The sequence below is a fragment of the Conger conger genome, chromosome 1, assembly GCF_963514075.1.
Source record: "Conger conger chromosome 1, fConCon1.1, whole genome shotgun sequence".
Taxonomy (NCBI): Eukaryota; Metazoa; Chordata; class Actinopteri; order Anguilliformes; family Congridae; genus Conger; species Conger conger.
The window spans coordinates 67,320,968-67,343,045 of record NC_083760.1 but is presented as its reverse complement, the minus strand read 5'-3'; the positions used below and the strand labels follow the sequence as shown (position 1 = coordinate 67,343,045).

The 22,078-nt window shown below is 38.8% G+C and overlaps 1 protein-coding gene across 3 annotated transcripts in view; it reads right to left on the bottom strand.

The window, feature by feature from the left end:
- Positions 1-18,866, bottom strand: part of LOC133130979 (rho family-interacting cell polarization regulator 2-like) — a 30,833-nt gene extending 11,967 nt beyond the window's left edge. For 2 of the 3 annotated variants that reach the window (XM_061246011.1, XM_061246027.1), the window contains exons 1-8: positions 18,614-18,866; positions 6,026-6,146; positions 4,913-5,068; positions 4,386-4,464; positions 4,105-4,128; positions 3,807-3,860; positions 790-939; positions 404-467 (exon numbers count right to left, since the gene is read on the bottom strand). In XM_061246011.1, coding sequence (XP_061101995.1) covers positions 404-467; positions 790-939; positions 3,807-3,860; positions 4,105-4,128; positions 4,386-4,464; positions 4,913-5,068; positions 6,026-6,146; positions 18,614-18,683 — 718 coding nt within the window. In that variant the 5' untranslated portion in view covers positions 18,684-18,866. Of the gene's footprint in view, positions 1-403; positions 468-789; positions 940-3,806; positions 3,861-4,104; positions 4,129-4,385; positions 4,465-4,912; positions 5,069-6,025; positions 6,147-11,619; positions 11,825-18,613 lie in introns of those variants that run through there. The other variant, XM_061246020.1, reaches the window with a different exon arrangement.
- Positions 18,867-22,078: the final 3,212 nt, after the last annotated feature.

Here is a 22,078-nt window from a genome sequence, read left to right as displayed (position 1 = left end):
AGTATCTCAGAAACACACAACAGTCTCTAGAGTTTGCAGAGCATGGTGCAAAAAACACCCGGTACGCAGAAGAGCATCTCTGAACAGACAACACACAGATTTGTACTTATTCTCCATATAGTATTTACTTTGTAACAATGTGACTTGTTGCTAACACTTGCAAAGTGCTTGCAAATATAATCACATCTTTCCAAAAGATCTTACTATAAGTATATGTTCTTGGTGTGTACATATGGTGTTAACTGTTCTGCTTTTTACAATTCAATTTTATACAATTCATAATTTGCTTGGTATCCTGTATTTATGACAAAGAAATTATGCACCAAGCAAGCCAAAAATATAAGGTGGTGGTTGTTCAGTTTAACTGACAAAACCACGCAAATCATAACAAACCCAAACTTACCACACATCTTAATGTGAAACTCTCCCAACAGGTTCTCCATTTCATCTTCAAAGCTGCTCATATTCTGACAGAACAACATGTGACCCATTAAAAAATACAAATAAACCATTCCTAATATCACTCAGATCTTAAAATGAGAAAAATAGAGACCACCAGGTATAAATACAAATGCAAGCATTCTGAGTGTGAATATGTGTGTGTGTGTGTGTGTGTGTGTGTGTGTGTGCGCATACAAAAACCGGTACATGTGAATTGGTAGGGAGTGTGTTCATGGGCATATGCATATCAATGCAGATAAGTGTTTGTATGTACTATAAGTGTGCTTGTGTACGTGCAATGTCCTTGTGATAAAATTCAGAATTAAGTGTTTATGTAGTGTCCCTCACTTCGCTGTACTCCTTATAGCGACGGTTGACCTCAGCCAGACTCTCTCGTGAGCTTTTGGAGGATGGCGATGTGGAGAAAGCCTGCTTCATCCTGCTGGCTCCATCCCGTAGGCACCTCTGAATGCAGAAAGCCTCATACAGCTCATCAACCTACAGCCCAATTAGACATGCTATTAAAATAATGACATTCTCACAATACCGACATTCCATTCATCCACTAAGAAGTACATGCACATACACACACCCACACATACATACACATACAAGAAACTCACCCACAAACACATACATACAATGAGCTACAGTATATCACGTAAAACAGCCTCACTGATTTTCACGTACATGCACACGCATTCACAAGGCTAAGTGGCCACAAGCAGAGCAATATTCTAATAGTCCTCTGCAGTGTGCGGGGTTTACACCTGCCCCCTGCTGCTTCCCAGCACTGCTGTTTGACATGGGAACATGCTGTGCTTCTTCACACCTTTCAGCCATCCCACAGCCCAAAGAGGAAGCAGAGAATCCATGTGCTCCTTAGTCACATACAGGAGTAAGATTGACATCTACTGGAAATAACTATCTCCCCAGAAACCACACAAGATCTTTGAATATTAAGGTGAAATATTGGTAAAATTGGTGGGAACAAAAAATTAAGTATACAGAACAAATATGCAATGCTAATATTCTTCTGTTATTAGGATAAATGTAATAATGAGGTTGTGTCTAAACTGATATTCATAAAAGATGATCAGCTCTTATAAACTCCACAAATGCTTAATAATAAGGGAAAAAGCATGGATGAAATATGCATACAATCCTGATATACAGGCAAGTGTAAAATATGGAAGTATGGGTTGAGGAATATGTGTATAACCATGGGACTACAGGTGCAATGAAGAAATACACAGGAGTTTTTGACTATTGCCAAATGCATAAGTATGATCATGGATTCAATACTGCCTGCATTGGCTATAATTCTGTTGAGCCCATTGCTTCCACTTGTCACCAGTGCTTTTGTGTATGTTACAATCCTTGTCACAACACTGCCATGGGGGTGGGTTTTAATAGTTTATGTTAAAATGTAGGCGATTATAACTATAACATTTTGTGCAGTGTGATTTTGCAAATGAGAAAAATCATGTAACAACAGATGGTATAAATTGGCAAGGTAGTGAGTAAACTGACATATGAAATACTGTAAAACTGCACACTTTTGCAAAGCATAACGATGTTAATCTTTTCACTACCACTACATGCCTGGATTTACATTTCAGGGCATTGTTTTTTTTTAAGCATTTTAGTTCTCTCCAGAGTTCTGTAAAAACTGACCTTCCTAGATAGCAATCTGCTGACATTTTGTTTATGGGCCTACAGCAGCAGCCACCAGCCAGACATTCATGAGATAGACATCAGTAATCCACCCACTTTCATATTTACAATCCCAGAAGGCTTAGCAGTATAACACAATATACAATCAGAGTATTTTCTAACAAAGGGATATATTTTCGAACCAAAAACCCCCCAAAAAAACAAATCAACATAACTCAAGATGTACCATGTCCTAAGCGTAGGTGTTCGACTGGAGAAGGCGATGTGTTTGGGGATGTAGGAGCTTATCTCATATGGGACCAGAATGAGTTTGACAGGACCCAGCCAATTATGACATATAGACATGGCACACAATCCTCTTCCCTTTAAAACATGGTAAAATGACAGCCATAGCTAGGACTACAGCTTCCCCATCTCTGAATGAGTCCCACGCAAACATGCAATTAGAAGAGACAATTGGATAGTTTGACCTTAATTCTGTGCTGCCACATGCTTTTCACAAAGAGAAGTGGAAAATCACATGAATATACTCTGAATTGTGCACAGAGGTTGCCAAGATCACAAGCACAAAAACAAAAGCTTCACTTAAGAAATACATTCATTTGAACAACATGGGCTTTTGAACAACATGGGCTATCATGAGCAATACCTCCTTTCTCTCGACTGAGCTTCAGTGCCTGCACTCTTGCATGCCAGGTTTCCATGGATACCCGATATTGAGCGGTTGTTTTATGTAAGAGGCAAACAGGCTTGGTTTGAGTGCAGAAGTGCGTGGGAGAGACACCATGCTCCATCCTGCTTTCTCACAGCATATGTGAAGGCAGCACCAGGTGATCACTGCTTTTAGTGATTTAGGTGTGTCCAGACAATTTGGAAAAGTACACTGTTTGTCTCTGTCTGTTATGAGTTGAGCCATGGGTGGGAGGATGGTCAGCAGGGGGTGATGATGGCTGTGAATTGCAGCATGATGCAGAATTGCAGTAAGAGGCAGATGTGGAGGCCACACAAGGTCTGCAGACCTCTTCTCTACACTCTCCAAAGGTGTTCTACGTATCTAAGGATGAACATAAACCATCTTTCTACGGATGGCTGATGCTACAGCAGGATTACTGGTGGTGAGCAGTCGAGCAGGTTTGCTGTCTTTAAACTCACCCACTGAACTGGGCAGTTAATCTGGTTCAGTCTAAAGAGGGTGGATTAGCTGAGTCCAGTGGTTTAGTGCCTGGCTGAAATCCTCATCTACACTGTGGCCTTCTAGGACCAGGCTTCAGAAAGCCAGGAATCTACAGCTGGTCCAGGATAACAGAGTTTGAACCACTTGTCACATCTTGTGTGGCCTAAGCCTGACTGGGATACAAACCAATAACCCTGACGCCCACACTCACGCTCTTAATATTCAGTGTCATGTACCAAAAAGAACTGGATTTGGGTATGGGAGAATAAAGTCATGTACAGAAAGGGTGCTATTTATCCCTTTGAAGAATGTTTTTTCCTTCGCAAAATAGTGAATAAGTGTTCTAGAACTCCATTGCTTTTAATAACCAGCAGTGATTGGCAAATCAGCCTTAAGATGTTCACTTAGCTCTGTACTACGCTATTTTAGATTCACAATTTACACATAGTTGAAGTGCACACCAATCACTGTCCAGATGATATAAAAAAATACAATAATCACAAAAAACACTAACCTTACTCATGTGGAACTCCAGCCGACGTATGTATCGCTCTATTGTCTTGATTTGCTGTAAAAGCAATAGAATAACATTCACCTGGCTTGAGATTTGATAGTGCATGCTCTTTATGTACTGTATACTTTATGTACTTTATGTACTTTATGTACTGAGATAGGATCACAGAACAAAAATGCCAGCCACACAGGGGGATTCATATATTGGCATTTGTATTAACAGGCACAGTGCACATTCATCTACATCAATATTACAGTACATGAAATCCATGTAATGGTTGCTCTCTGACTTAACTCACCTTGTCAAGGTCATACAGCACCCCCTACAGAACACAATCAGTAAAACATTAATGTCTGGATTCATTTTGCAAGATATTCATTAATTTCTGAATTACTAGCATTATTACTGTTTCCCTGGTAAGGCTTACTTATATTCTTTCACTGTGGGACTAGTATCTAATAATGTGCGCATTAGATTAAAATAGTATTGTTACAGTATGACTACACAGTGTAAATATGAAAACGGGTGTAAAACATAAGGCACGAGTTGCGGTTATCGTGCTGTCATTGCGTGTCTCACCAGTCTGGAGTTCTGTGTCATATCTTTCATCAGGGTTGTGAGTTTGTCCAGCTCCACCTGGTGCACCTCCAGGTACTCACTGGCACAGACAGAGTCAGAGACAGAGACAGAGACAGAGACAGAGACAGAGTCAGAGTCAGAGTCAGAGTCAGAGTCAGAGACAGAGTCAGAGTCAGAGACAGACAGAGACAGAGACAGAGACAGAGACAGAGACAGAGACAGAGACAGAGAAAGGGACAGAGTCAGAGACAGAGTCAGCAGCAGGTCAGCCCAAACAGTCGACACACTTGTAAGAAAATGGTGTCTATGAATGTGTGTGCCTTTGTGGGTATGTTTAAACTGTAAAGCGATTGTCTGCATACTGTATGACTACAGATAAGTGCGTTTTTGTGTGTGTGTGTGTGTGTTTGACTGTGTGTGTGTGCCTGTACGTATGTTTGTGTGTGATTGTACGTGTGTACACTGATGTGTATGAGTGTGTGTAGACATGTGTGTGTGTGTGTGTGTGAGAGAGAGAGTGTACTCACACCAAGCCCTGTTTCAGGGCCCTATACACCTCCTCCACTCTCTTGGGGTGCGGCTCCCGGGAGCTGCTGCTGGCCTTGTGTCCTGACTGGTGTGACTTCTTTGGCTTGGACGGGGGCTTCTTCAGCACCAGCGTGTTCCCTATGAAGGAGTTACACCTGGGGGGGGGGGGGGGGGTACACACACAGTGTCAGTGCATCAGGCCTCCATGTGGCTGTACAGAGATTTCAGCAGGGCTCCACTTATCATTCCTTATCATCCAGGCAGAAAAAAAGGTTATTTGCACATAATACAATCGTCTTGGATTGCACATATTTTCAAAAATATGTTTTATTTTTATCTAATTACTTTTTCAGCATAGTAGAATAAAATATATATCATTCTTGAGATTAAGACCAGTGTCTCAGGAGATTTTTTCAAACTGATCATTAAGTCTATACATTGCCTTAAATATGTAATTATTTTTTTATTTTTTATTTTGACTTATCTACTTATTGTTGCCATAAGAAAAGAAAGGTAGCTCCATTTAGAGCCCACCAATAAGAAGAGTCTAATTCACTTTTCTCTCTATAATGGACATGCCATTTCTATGACAGTTCTGTAGATTTGCTGTATCTACTGAGCAGATTGTCTCACCCTAGATGACTTACAGCAAACCTTTTTATGCTTCAGATTTTGTATCTTGCTCAAGAGCCCCAATGGGAACTCAATGTGCAATTACTGCAGATCAGCCCACACAGCACTGGACCTACTATATGAAATCAGCCAGTCAGTTTTGGCTTGCTGGCAGGTTGTCAGGACAGTGCTTCAAGCCCCCTGAAATCATCATATGCATTGTTTAGATTATTGTGCAGATACAAAATACACATTACAAAAATTGTCAGATGTTAATAATGGCTTTGAATTTGGCATGTTCAATACAACACTCTTTTACAGCTTCCACATTTAATTGTCTTCTCTCACCCACTCCTATTCCCATTCCAACTCTCTGTTCCACCCGGGTTCCTATCGCACTCCTACGTCCATTCAAATTCTTACTCCTATTCCAATCTATGTCCTATTCCCATTCCCAGTGCTATACTCAGTCTCCTGCCCACTGTGCCTCTGTCACTGACCGTGAGCGTTTCTCCTGAAGGGTGCTGAAGCCAGCGAAGGACTGGCTCCGAATGATGCCATTGGGGCCCCCAGGGGAGTGAGGCACCGCTGCCATGACCTCTGGGCCAGGAGAGGACACTCCTGTGGGGAAACAGGGCATTTGGGATAAGTGGTTAGGTTTAAGCAGGGAAATACGGACAACAACAACGCCAAATTGAATACATTGTGGGCCGTTGTGTGCCCTTGTGCACTTCACTTTTCCCAACTTGTAAAGATTTGCTGTTTGCATGTTCCACCACAGTACTGCCTGAGACAAAAGCAAATACACAGCCATTGCAAGGAACGATTTGCCAGTTGGATGCTGTGGTTTAATATGGGACCATCCTAAGTCTCTATTTCAATGGCTTGATTCCAGAGTCAATGAACACTTTGCTTGCTTTGTTCTTCAGAAGAAATTGATTTTTATTTGCAGCTGCATATTACCACCACTGTTAAATAAAAGAATTGAAGTGGTCTTGCTGTCATGGTGCTGTCGTTGCTCTTGGTGCCCTCTAGATGAAACTAAAATATGACTAGAGATTATCTCTGAAGCAACCCAGTGATGAAGGAGAGGGTTCACTGCTGTCCCAAGCATCCAAAAGCACATTGAACATGGAGTGTTTTAACCTAAGTTTGCAAATTGCAAATTGTTTCTCTTATTTGTTTTGCAAATGCAGTAAGGCATTCAGACTTTGCATTACATTTCCTGGTCGCTTTAAAGGTTAGATAATACAATACCTCAGTTGAGAGATTCAATTTTCTAGTTTACAGTAGGTGTTTTTGATTAAGTTAATTAGCCTTTCCTAGGCTAATTTCCTTGTTAATGTGGGTATCTACCATTTTAGTATGACATTTGCACTTAATTGTTCAGAATCAGCAGCACAATCTTGCAGTTGAAATTGTACTTCCTTCTCGGGTCTTTCAGCGCACTTATCCCTGGTTATGGGTATGCACTTTGCACTTTGTTGTACGTCGCTCTGGATAAGAGCGTCTGCCAAATGCCATTAATGTAATGTAATGTAATCTTAGTTTATCAGCTGATACCAATAAGTTTGTTTGAATCTATTATTGGCCAATACCAATATCATCCAGATATTTCATGATAGTAGGGTAAAATGGCAAAGTAAGTTCACAACTTCACAGTAATCCAACAATTCCACACCTTTGTTGAATCGAAAGGTGGAAACAGCATGGGAAAATGTCCTGTAAACTGTCCACGAACATGCTGACATAATTTCAGCGGGGTTCTGACATGAATTTTTATTTCCAGTTAAACTCACAATCTCCATGGTAACTACATACAATATACAATGAAAATAAAACAACAAGGCCCTTATAAACCCACCATCAAGCCGTGGGCTGCAACCTCTAGTTTGAACACTGTGGCCTTGTTCTTTCCCATCTAGAAACCAGTTTAGTCAAAGCCCTCTACTAGTTGTAGTTGATTTTCCAGCCTGATTTCCCTTAAATGGGAGAAGAATCCTTTTATGCAAGGTTTGGATGGATAAATTCTACTTTTTTATTCATTAACATTTGAGAATGAACATTTTGATGAATTGAAATATTTTCTTGAATATCAGAAGATATTCCTTTCATCATGAACAGCTAGTCATATTTCATGGCTGCCATTACTTACTCTAGTTCCTTCTTTGACATAGTGTGATCTTCCTTGTTCATGTTCACTAAACAGTTCTGTGAAATATTCTCTGAGAAATATTCCCTCCAACTTTCTGAAGTGGGATGTGTTAAACTAAATTAAAATGAATAGCTTGTATCAGCTACATATTTCCTGTAAAAGTACAACATTTATATTTAATGTGATTATGAAATATATTGTTCAAGGGCATATTGGTGAGAGTCTATATAGCTAATATTTTCTCATATTAGCAAATGTTGAATGCAGTTTAGGCCATAAACACACTGTACAGATGGACACGTGTTTCTTCCAACCATGAACTCCAGCTGATTTCTCCAATTAGTGAAGAATTGAAGAATGAAGAATTGTGCTAATCAGCAAATCCAGGTGACTGGAATATACACTCTCCGAGCACTTTATTAGGAACATTTTTACTTTATTACACCTACTTATTAATGCAATTATCTAATCAGCCAATTGTGTGGCACCAGTGAAATGCATACAATAATGTAGATATGGGTCAGGACCTTCAGTTCATGTTCACATCAACCATCAGAATGGGGAAAAAATGTGACCTAAGTGACTTTGACCATGGAATGATTGTTGGTGGCAGACAGGGTGGTTTGAGTATCTCAGAAACTGCTGATCTCCTGGGATTTTCACACACACAAGTCCCTCTAAAATCCTGTGAGCAGCACTTCTGCAGACAGAAACGCCTTGTTAATGAGAGACATTAGAGGAGAAGGGCCAGACTGGTCAAAGCTGACCGAAAGGTGACAGTAACACAAATAACCACACATTACAACAGTGGTATCCAGAAAAGCATCTCTGAACACACAAGGCATCATACCTTTCAGAGGATAGGCTACAGCAGTAGAAGTAAAAAAACATTAAAAGTCTAATAAATACCTAATAAAGTTCTCACTGAGTGTTTCTTGAGGAGGACTGACTATTTCTGAGCCAGGATATTCCACCTCTGCCGCTAAACCGCAGGCTAAAGCATTGCATATCCATGGATTCTATGAGGAAGTCTATCTGAGACCCCCACAGAGCTGCTGTAAACATGAATCTGCTTAAGGACACAGACGGCGACAGACAGTCCAGGATGGACCCTCCGGCCACTCACTGCTTTATCCAAAGTCTGTGAAATCTAACCAGAATTATGGATGCATATCTCAGGTTATATAATATTCACTGGCTCCCACATTCAAATATTTGAATAATCAAACAAATGATTCTTTAGATGGCCCTCATGGATCTGCAGTCAGTCATGCTTTCAAGAGGGAAAAATAAATAAATTAATAAAATATATATATTATGCAGGGACATGACTGAATTCTCAATGAACTGTTACACAATAAATATGGTTGTGAAATGAACACTAATACTGATTTATTACATATTACAGCTGGAAGAGCTTGGTAGATCTCTAACTTAATTCACACATAAATTCACACATAAATAAGACTCATTCTACTTACAAAATTGCTAGCTTTTGGATAATTATAAATAACAGAAATGACAAAAGAAGTTGTGGAAAGTGAAAGGAAAGAAAAACCATGGCTGACATATCAGAGGAGGAGGCCAAAATGGTTATGTAAAAAAGCAACTATGCAGCAATCTTTCTACCATGTACCCTGCTCATGCTGAATAGCTGAAGCTAAGCAAGTGGTGGCTTGGTTAGCACTTGGACAGGATATCTCCTGGGAAAACTAAGTGCTGTTGGAAGTGGTATTGGTGGGAAGATAAACCCCAATGCCCCAGTGCAGTGGTGGGAATGTGGTGTTTTAGGAGATGAGATGGTAAACTGACTCAGCGTGGTCCCAACATAGCTCCATGAACCTGCCACATATCCCCCAGTTCAGACCCTTTTCCACCCCAACTGGTGAGCGTTCTGCTGCTAAAGGATGCTCTCCATCACCTACACATAGTTCCTCCCTTATCACAGTAAAGCACTTTGAGTTCATTATTATTATTATTATTACTATTATTATTATTATTATGATTCACAAGAATAGATAGCTTATCATTAATAGTAAATCATGGGACATGGCCAATGACTAGTTTCTGAGCTAAACAATTAAACAATGGATAGAAATATTATCATGCTATATACATCCTGTTTTCAACCCAAAACACACTTCTAGGATAACACATTCATACAAACATGAAAATCTGAAGTGATAATGTAATATATCCAAATTTACAACAGTACATGACACACATACTTAAAATACACCTCTGGATTATTACCACAGGCCCATTTGGATTATATACACATAATGCATCATCTGCTATGCAGATTCTTGTGTAAATAGTTTCTTCTTATACTGAATGTACATTACAAGTTATTGAATCAAGCAATACAGGTTCAATACCTCAATACTCAAGTTTGCAACAACATCAAGGAATCAAACCAGCAGCATTTGGGTTACAGACTAATTCCTTGTCTACTACTGCACACACTGATAAATATTGTAAATTTCCACTTCTGCTATATTAGAAATTATAACTGTTCCAGAAACAACATGTACAGGGGGGCTACATTGTCAATGGGAGAAATGTGACTAGAGTATTGTATCTCAGTTACTATGAGACTCGCCTTAGTAAATGCCTGTTAGCTGAGAAAATGTGAGCCACACCTCTTCAAAAAATGTCCAAGCAACGGGAGAGAAAAAGAGAGCCAAAAGAGAAAGGAACACACACAATTATAACCTTTTATTTACCAGGATGCTGCACTAAGATGTAGACCTGAAGCGTGTGTACACACACACACACACACACACACAGACAGACACAAACACACACACACACACACACATACGCTCATGTATGACAGCTACTGAAGACTGTTACTGTGTCCCTGTGATCTAATGGGGAAAATACTGTTACTATATAGCCTAGAGATAATTAGTTCACATACAGGATAATGGATTAAAACAAAAACCATTATATGCACCAACCTGCCAAGAATGGAATTGTCTATTCCTGAAATAGCGGTCTAATGTGTTTAAAAGGTCAGTACTTCTGGGTGTGATGGGAAAATAGTGCTGGAAAAATTTTGCAAGGCTAAATTCAGTTCTTACTGGGGCCACACAAGCTACATATATATACAAATATCAAAAACAAAAACAATTTACTTCCAGCTTCGGCTCTCCTCATATCTTCCATTAGTAATTATCACACCATAGTAATTATCACAATACAGTATACAGTCCTTATTAACAATACAGATCTAAGCCAGGGCAATTTATTATCCACCCTGAATAGCAAGCAGTGCTCAAAATGGGATGTGGACCTTCCAGTCACAGGCTCAGGAATCAATGCACTCCGATGCTCATATAACAACACGTAAATCATTATTACTGAAAGTAAAAAAACACCCCAGCTAAACACTAGCCTGTTTCTACGTGTTTGGGGGAGAGATCTTAAAAGTTCTCCCACTAATATGGAATGAGATCATTTCAGCCTGCCTTAAAGGAATAGGCCGATGTGATACCTGAAAAGAAGGTGCTTGGAGCTCTCAGGTATCAGAATGTGTCGGCTTCCATGCCCATTTCCAAGCTCAATGACACTACCACTTGTGGTGTTACACTTTCTACCTTAGGGCAGAAGAAAAACTCTTATGCAGTCTCATATCACTCAATAATCTGCCACATATTATACCATCTTGGTGATGTGGGAGGAGCAACACTAAAAAACAGCCTAAAAGCATCATAAATGCAACGAATTTGAGTCGAGTGCAACCTATAATCCCTGTGTAGGTTGAATCCCGTTTACCGCGCCAGTGGCTGGTATGCGTGCTGTGCTAACTTCTGAAGTATCAGTCGTGCGCATTACACCACGGAAAGTCTAACACTTGTACACGAACTGCACGGTCGTGTACATTTTAAGCAATACATACGTATGCAACACTCATAAATATAGGACAGTACGCACCTCGAGCAATCTTCGCAGAAAACTAACGATCAGTATTAATTCTCGAATAAATGGATGACCCATCCGACAGCCGCTCCCCAGCTGTTGTCTTATACCGTAGGTTGCAAAGTGCTGTTTTAGCTGATGATACCATGTAAAATCCAAAGTAAGCACATTATAAAAGTGCAGTGGTGTAGCTGTTGTCAATAGAATAGTTTGTTTCTGCAACGAAATGACTACCATCAGCGTCCATCAGCAATTTGGATTTGTGCACTGATACTTTTTTTTCGCGACAGCGGACCAATAAGCAACCAGGCAACATTCTAGGAGTAGGCGTGAAAGAGTGGTGTTGACCAGGGGTGATCAGGACAGAACAGCTGCTATTTATTTCGATGACTTTTTGAGAAATAGTGTCACAATAATCGCGTATTACACGTTAAAATATGCGCGATGACCTTACAATGTTGTTTCAAAGGTGTAGCTAAACTGTAGCTTGCATGGGTCGACATGTTGGCAATAGTCAGCTTACGGTAATTACTGTATACTGCCTTCAGATTTAACAAAACGCCAACCACACGATGTGATATTTTACTTTTAGTTTTGTAGTAGGCCTGCGTCTAGGTGTCATGGCTCTGACCTCAACTATACCTGTGGCTCTGATATGGCTCGATCACGTCTTTGCGTGTCAGGTGAGGATGAATTATTGATTATTTACAAAAATGTAACATAATTTTATATTAATGTGATGCCTTCGGCACTGTTTTATGGAAATAACAGCAAAACATTAACTGCCAAATAAATAGCAAAATGCCACAAACTGTTACAGTTATGAAAAGGTTTATAGGAATAAGACAGCTCTCAGTACTAGTCTTTCGATCACCTTTGGAAACTATTATTGCTGTTTATCAACATGAGGAAAAAGTTGTGCCAATTAAAAAGTCAAAGAAACTATTATGAGACTGAAAAACAATAATAAAACTGTTAGACACCGGACAAACCTTAGGCTTACCAAAATCAACAGTTTTGAACATAATTAAGAAGACAAAGAGCACTGGTGAGCTTTGTAATCGCAAAGGTACTGGCAGGCCAAGGAAGACCTCCACTGCTGACAATATAATCATTATTTCCATAATAACGAAAAATCCCCCAAAACCCTGTCCGACAGATCAGAAACACTCTTCAGGAGTCAGGTGTCGATTTGTCAATGACCACTGTGTGCAGAAGACATCATGAACACAGAGGATACACTGCAAGTTGCAAACCACTGGTTAGCCAGAAAAACGGGATGGCCAAGAAGTACTTAAAAGAGCAACCATAGTTCAGGAAAAAGGTATTGTGGATAGATGTGACGAAGATTAACTTTATATTAGAGTGAAACAAAGTATGGAGGACATGCCCAAGATCCAAAGCAATACATCATATCTGTGTAACACAGTGGTGGTGTTATGGCCTGGGCATGTATGGCTTATCTTCATTGATTAACCGCTGATGGTAGTAGCAAAATTTATTCTGAAGTGTATAGACACAGCCTATCTGCTCAAGTTCAAACAATTTGAACTATACTTATGTTTAACCCATTACAGCAAAGACCATAAAATACTGAATTAAAGATGCCTCTAATTTAGAGACAGGTAGGATTGGGTCAATGTTATGTCCATATTGAGATATGGCCTTATTTTAGAATAAATGTGTTTGATTAGAGTGTGTTCATGCACAAATACCCAAAATTAGGACTTACCCATTTAAAGTGCTGCTGTTTGATCTGCTGCATTGGTGTAGCATGCAGTATTTCTCTGTTGCCTCTTTGTTGGCCAGAATCATACTAAGGAATTTAAATGGTCACACTAAGCATCACATGGTTCTCCACTGGAATCTTTTAGTGTACAATCTTCCCTTATAAACTACATCTCTGTTAAGATTTTACTCCATCTTCTGTGATGGATATGATTCTAAAGCACAAGGAGCCTCCATTACTTTCTAACTAGTGAATAAAAGCTAACACTTGCTAAAATGGAGGAAAGAAAAAATACAGTGTAGCTAGCTTTGTAGTCGGCAATATCAAATTAACATCTCTATGAAATATCCCGATGATATTGCTATCCCTAATTTCCTTATTAGAGGCCATTCCTGTCATGCAAATAGTGTGAGACTGGATGCAAACAACAATGTCAACAGAGAGAGAGAGAGAGATTTGCTTTTTGCTACATATGCAAGGGACATAATGGAACAACTGCATTGGAAGCTTTGCACATACAATGCCCTCCCTAATGTTTGACCTATCATTTATTTATTTGCCTCTGTACTACACAATTTGTAATAAAGAAAAAAATCAACAGGAAAATTTATCAGGAGAAGAAATTATGTTCATATTTACTGTGTTTCTGGCAGTGGCACAGTGGTTTGAGGCTAATTTGATACCTTGAACCTTAGGTATCAAATGTGTTCCATACTGTATCAGCATAATTTATAGCTGAATCTAGTCCCACCCCCCAATTCCCATAGAGACCCATTGAAATGCAAAGAGTTTTAGTATAGCTTGTAGGACAATCTGAAAATAAGATATCCAGACTCTGATGATATTAATAGATCACAGACATCAAGAAGTCATGGCATGCAAAGGATATAACATGAACTCTTGCTACTTCAACAGCAGGTACATTTCAGACTGCTACAAACTGAATATTCTAATTTTGCTGTTTCCTGTTTCACCATTTGGATCTTCCACATGTCATTATTTACCCAAAGCACTTCTCAAAAAGTCTAAAAATGATTCAGGGGTTAGTCTATAATACTTTAAGTAAACATAAATTGTGGGTGAAATGTAGATAAAAAATATTTACTTGAGCTTTATGAGCTGTACAGTGTTTTTATGAATTATGGCAATATGAATGAATTGATCATCATTGGTCATCATTTGGACTTGCCCTGTGGTCAAATTCAATGCAAATCTCATTTATTTATTCTGCAAGAAACAACGATTAAGTCGAGAAATGTATTTTTTCCACACATGCATTTAATTTGATTTGACACCCATATATGTCTGAACAGTTCAGACTCAGTTGCAAAATGGGAGGGAGAGCTCAAAATAAATGGTGAGTTGATTAATCATATTAGTTGCAAAGATGTATTGATTACTGAAATTAACTGCGTGCATTAACATGGTTGTCCTGGATTTAGTTTTTAAGCCAAAAATGGTAAATTATTTAATTTCAGTCTTATTCTGGGTAGGCTGTACCCAGATGACCTTTCTGATTGTATTACAAACTTTGCTTGTGTTTTGTAAACTTTGTATTCTCTTAATAGAGATTGTACCTCATATCATTTGTCAGTTAAACCTCATAAGCATAGTTATATATTCATTCATTCATTCATTAATTCATTCATTATCCTAACCCGCTTATCCTGAATAGGGTCGCAGGGGGGCTGGAGCCTATCCCAGCATACATTGGGTGAAAGGCAGGAATACACCCTGGACAGGTCGCCAGTCCATCGCAGGGCACACACACCATTCACTCACACACTCATACCCGTGGGCAATTTAGACTCTCCAATCAGCCTAACCTGCATGTCTTTGGACTATGGGAGGAAACCAGAGTACCTGGAGGAAACCCACGCAAACACAGGGAGAACTCCACACAGAGAGGCCAGGACCTCCTTCCTGTGAGGCGGCAGTGCTACTCATTGCACCATCCGTGCCGCCTATAGTTATATATGCATTGTTAAAATATACCTGAATATAAATATTATGAATATAAATAATCCATAAGTATTACCATGCAGCAACTGACCTGTTTTAAATTGAGTGTTCATTGATTTTTAACTTTTATCATTTAAAATAAGGTCTATTATTTTGCATCCACATTCAATTTTTTTTATAAAAAAGTAATAAATTGCTCTACTCAACAATATTAAAACAACAATTTTCAAAAGCTTTTTTGAGTAGGACTGAGGAAAGACTTTTATTAGGAGTAACTCAAGTCTAAAAAAAGTTGTTAACTAAAGTACTTTCTGCAGGTTGATGTACAGAAATATTAGGAAGATTGCATTTAATATTGCTTTTAAATGCCGTGTAAAATTCCCTGTATGTACAGTACTAGTTCATAGCATCTACAAGCTGACATAATATATTACAATATATTATTCAAATTCAAAAAGCTGCATTAAAATTGTGGCCTTATTATTTTTAGTTCAGCGAGTGCATTTAGAGTGTACTGTTGCTGCTTTTCAGTTTGGCTCAGCTTCAGACCGAGGACCCTCATGGCCTCAGCCTGCATTCTCACATTGAACACATACACAAGGATGCAAGAATGACTTTACAGCTGAGAAACAAATCACGGTGAAGGCTACAGCCACACCTGCCCAGTCAAACTGCAAGCCAGAGCTCTGCAGCCTGCATCAAGACATAGGTGTGCTAGTGATTACCTGGTTGTGCAAAATACATTTTGTCAGAAGAACTGATCAGGAGAATGGAAGTATTTCAGTGATGGAAATTAGACTGCTGTCACACTATAATTTTCCTGCGTTAATGCAGTATTTCATGGCATATGGTAAAAGCGCTGTACAATTGATGCTTCTCCATTCACCCATTCATACACACACTCACACACCAACGGCGATTGGCTGCCATGCAAGGCCCCGACCAGCTCATCAGGAGCATTTGGGGGTTAGGTGTCTTGCTCAGGGACACTTCGACACAGCCCGGGTGGGGGATCGAACCGGCAACCCTCCGACTGCCAGACGACTGCTCTTACTGCCTGAGCCATGTCGCCCCATGTCGCATATTATAGCAGCCAAGTGTTGCAACGTATCCCAATTCACATAGGAATTCCACAAATGTCCCATAGAAAACCAGTGAATGGCAGCAGATTGAAAAGAGGAGAGAGTGGTGAACCCCAGAGGGACAGAGAGCTCAGCTGAAGGAACATGACAAATACAGTAAGTGGTTGGAAAGCTTGCATTTAATGCCTTAAGAATTTCCCATAGCTAGATAACTTTGCTTCTTTATAAAATAAAGCATATTGAGTGGACTATTACAGTATGTGCTATTAACAGCTGATCAATGCTCAGCTGCACCAGTGAAAGGTAATGGTGAAAAGCTGCTAAAATACATTTTTTAAATGCTACAGTTTAAATACTTGAAACATTACAAACACACACACAGTGCTGTTTTGCAGATGGGTTTTTTTTTTTGCTGCTGATTTGTGGCAGAAATTCTGTGTTTTCGTGTGACTCATGAAACATGGATTCTGTAGCACCCTAATCACCACATTTTCTCTACGCAATCAATTTAAATTGTAAAGAGGAAAGCCCAAGCTCTTTTTGGTTTTTAAGTGAGTGTGTGTGTGTGTGTGTGTGTGAGTGTGTGTGTGTGTGTGTGTGTGTGTGTGTGTGTGTGAGTGCGTGTGTGTGTGTGTGTGTGTGTGTGTGTGTGCATTGATGGGTGCATGTGTGTCTACTGTATACCCAACTCAATTACCCAGCCCAACAAATTAAAACACCCTACAAAATCTCCTTTCCTTCACACAGTTCTGAGCATGTGTTAACTAGAAAGACCAAAGATTACAAGCTATAGCAGTATGCTTGGCTGCCATGGCTATAGTGCTAAACCCATAAGGCCTACTGGGGTACCAGTGAAAGGAGTCGACAGACTGCTTTGACTATAAGTCCGTACCTTGATGGAAATCACATTGTGTGCATGATGAAAAGTCTGGCCTTAAAGACAATTAGTGTAAAATAGTCCTACATGTGCCACTTGAAAAGTGTACAGATTTATGCTTAAGAAGACAACCAGAACATAATTTGTTGTCTGTTCTAATTTCCTGTAATGATACTTAAATAATAGACATAAATAATAATACAGTTATTCATAAATAATGGCATAAATAAAACTGCTAATAAAAAGAAATAATTTAATGTAAATGTCAGGAATTTTATAAAGGACATGAACACAATGATCTCATGGAGGACCAGGTAAGAAATTTGCCATGTGCAAAAAAAAAAAGCCTGATCTTCAAAGCCAGAATTTGAAAACTAGGGCAAGGGTGTTTAGGCTATGAAAAATGCATGAATTATAGAATACATCTCGGTTTCAAATGTTTACCTGTGATCAGTGAATGTGGACAAAAAAGACAAGGCAAACCCAAGCAGACAGAATCATCAGTATGATGGCAATTCACAGCAGTTCACTGGTGCAAAAATGGTATGAACAAGGTACAGTGCCTTCAGGATGCCAAAAACAGGGTAGTTGGAGAACTTTTTTCAACATTGTATCTAATTTAACTATTGTGATTATATAGTAGCTTAATGTAATTTAATAATTCAATATTCATGTAATCTAAAACAGAAACTGTCATGACATTAAGTTCAATTTTTGCTTTGTTGGCTGATACTACCTGAGGTACCAGTAGCAATTGATGGGTTTAAGAAAAGAATGCAACACTGGTGCATGATGAGTAGGTACTTAAGCATCCTCTCTCTGCAATTAAGTATTGTATCTTGCCTGTGCTTAAACAACAAGCAAATAAACAATTCATAATTCATAAACAATATATCCACCCAGAGATTTCTTTATCAGAATACCTACACAGTAATCTGACCTCTGGAATAAGTAAAGTCCAAATATATAGCCAATAATAAACAAATTAAACACATAATATAAAATTGTATGTTATATAATACAATCTTATATAAAATATCATATATCCTAAACATAGCATATATAAATTTCAAATGATAAAACTTCCTTCTCAAATATCATAGCCATAGCCACCATTAAATATCCTGGAAATAAATCTCATCCTTTAATTATATCTCATCCGATCCGCATCTGGTTTTGTTTTTACCTAGCTTCCCTCATGCTAAGCCATCATGCTAACACTCTAACCCATTCCAATCAGTAATTCACTCCAGTCAGTTCTGAGTCAGTTAACTACCTGAATATAATCCAGTACACCATTCACTTTCAAACACACCAATAAGTTGCAGCCCCTCCCCTCATCACCCTTGGACTTCCTACCTTCGAGGAAGATGTCTGCAGCCTCCTCCTGCATCATGACATTTAGGTCCTCCTTCATAATCCTGGCCATAGTTACCCTTCTCGTATGTCAAATGGTAGTTTCTGGAATGTGCAATCCCTGGCAGTGGAATTTGAGTCAGTGTTACCCAGTTCCTAAAGGCGATCTCTTTAAATAAAACAGGGTGTTTTTTTCTGTCAGCCTCAGCCTGAGAAGAGAGGAGCACAGGCTGCTGTAAGTGCCTCTCCTCACTGCATGGAGATGACTGTACAAGAGCTTCCACCGCCCTGGCTGGGTTTCATCGACAGCGCCTGTTTCATAATCGCCTGTGCAGAAAGGCAGGGGGATGTGATCTGCAGATCTGCCTGGTTTTTTTATGATGATTAACAAGAATGAGGGCTGTCTGAGAGGGGAGGGGTTGTGATGAGGGGTGTCAGTCAAGGCTCTATGTTCTAGTCTGTAATTATACACTTTGTAATCAGGAGATGCTTACTTTCCATAACTTAAAATGTGCTTATATGTATTGAATCAATGTGCATAAAGCGGAGAATTACTATTAACCGGACTTGCTAATACAGAGATGGACCATTTCATTTTGACCATTACAAAGTGGAGAGAATAAAAAGAGAGCATTTGAAGCCCTGAAGTCACACGTACTGTATCAACCCACAGGACACAGCTATGCTTATCAATACAGTTGCCTTCGGAATATTGTATGATTCAACTAATGAGGCCGAACCCCATCAGGAACACAGCATTAATTAGTCTTTGGAGCACTTATTTCAGAACCAGAACTGAAGCATTGCCTTTGGGTGTACTAAGGTTGAGACTTTAACTTAAGGGTTCCAGACACATGTGCATGATAAAGAAAACCTAAACATTTATCCAGAATTGCAACAATAGCCAGTTCTCAATGTGAAGTAAAAGCACATCTTTTCAGCCGGTAGTTATACCTAATTGGCATTTTTGGTACCCATTCTTCCCTCCTAGTAATATAGGATACTGAACTGCTGTGTATATTAAAATTCTGACATCTTCAGACAATGAGAGTGTAGCAGACTTTACCACAAGGACACACTTACTTCAGGCTTTAAAGCTTACAGCTGTGCACACTGTGGAAAGGTCTCATCAGTGAACAGTTGGATTCAGCACAGCCTTACACAAACTTGCTGCAATCTTGTATAAAGATTGTAGAACCTTTTTAACTTTGTCATTCTCTAGAATCAGTCAATGAATGCATTTCTCATGAACAGTTGTTCTCGGTGAAAAATGCAGCCTATGACATAGACTCCCTTAGAGAGAGTTTAAATGGGCTAAAAGATGTAGATCCCCCTTTTTTATCATCATATTCAGCAGGCCAGTTGATTTGATTCATGCCATCTACTGTAGATTAAATGAAAATTAATATCCTGAAATAGAAACTAGGTTGCATCCGACTGACTTCGATTCTTGTCCCCTTATACCCAATGGTACCGAGCTAAAGTTATGGGTCATATGGACAATAAATGGAATGACAGCAGTTATATCATATGCAATATCACATACATTATGGAATATAATCTTCTTTTCTCAAGAGACCCTCATTCAGAGTGACTTGTAACTAATAATGTTTTATTTTTAACATTCTTAACACATGACACAGCTGCATATTCTATAATAATTGAACAATTGAGATTAAGTGCTTTTTCCAAGGGTCATAAAATTGTGACAAACCTTGGATATGAATCAGTTGCATTTTGGCTGAGCTTACAGTTCATTCAGTCATACTGCTGCTGTGGTACCTGGGTCATAGGATCAAAATCAAACCCTGTGCTGTTGAAACTCATTGGATCAAATAAACTATATTTAATAATAAGTTACATTTCAAGGTATGGTAGACGACAAGAATGAAATGGGCTAAAAATATAATTTGAGCATGAGTGGTAATGGACCCTTTGTATACCTGATTATTAGGTCTGCAAAGATTATTCCATACATAGCACCACCTCTTTGAATCAGAGGACATTTGACCTGAAAATTCAGATTAATTAGCCATTGAATGATGCAGAACTCAAAGACCCTTAATACCAGACAAAGTCATTTTGCAAGATTTCCATGACCTTAGTTATATCTTTTTCAAGACCTTAGTTATATCTGATGCCTTGCAAAATATTGTTAAGTGTACCCTTTCCACTTTGCCCCCCAAGAGGGCAATTCTTACCTATTTTTTACTATAAAAGTGTCAATATCTCCAAAACAATGTACTGCATACACATAGTTGGGGACATAAACGAAAGAAGAGGCGTGTACCATTCAGAAATTTGAGACAAAACAAATGCATGTCAGAGCATGTACATGCATGTACATACAGCCTTATGTTTTCATAGTTTGTCACTGAATAACTACATTTTAAAGTCAAGGACCAACCCAGAATTACTTTATATTTGTGCAAAAACTTAATGTCAGCTGCACCCCAAATCTCTTTGTTCAGATGCATGAATTACCATAAAAGCTTATTTTTATATTAAAAACAGATTTTGTGGGAAACGATTAACCTTCACGTGTGTTTTTTTCACATACAGTGGGGCCCAGAAGTCCAATAGTAAAAATGCTTCTATTTTGCATTCTTTTCTCATTTAATACAAACCTTTTCATTACTAATTATATTATCAGCATAACAATTTGAGTGAAAAGTTGACTCTTTGAAAAGATTTCAGAATTTTTTGGGATTCTTGAAATTCCTTGACTCCACAAATTTGATGATTCGTGTTATCCCAGCATTATTTGACAATGTTCCAAAGAGTATATTGAGATGTTGCTGAATGCTTGGCTTTTGTCAGTCAGTGCCCCCATAAATGTTCAATGGAGTTGAGGCCAGGTGATTGTGGATTGTCCAGCATTCATTGCTCTACTCTGGTCATTGAGTAGTTCTTGCAAAGCTTTGAAGTAACTTTTGAAGTAACATTTCAGAATCCTAAAACTTGATTACATGGAAAAAAAACAATGTGGTCTCAGACTTTTGGACCCCACTGTATATGAGTATGTTTTTTTAAAGCATGCCCAAAGTGTCCAAAAAGCTCTCTAAAAAGATTACTTGCCCTAATGCTTTCTAACCAAACTGCATCACATTTAAAATGGAAATTTCCATTTTCAAAATGAAGTTAACCAGAGCCCCATTAGCCAGTACAATTACAGGTTTATCTATAAGTAATTGGACGTGGGGTTTTAGGAGGCAAACAAACGTAAAGCTATGTGCAAAAGTACAATATTGGAATATACACCGACCGAAAGCACTGTAATGTCTGCTGTACCACCAAAATTCTACCCACACTCACACTGAAAAAAGAACTGTCCTCTGATATTATAATGTGTGCATGACAGTTATGCACAACTGTATATTCATTCTTCTATGCAAATTCAGTGATATTCATAAACTGTCCGTCACCTGAATATGACACATTATACCTTGTTGGAAAGTTAAGAAACCT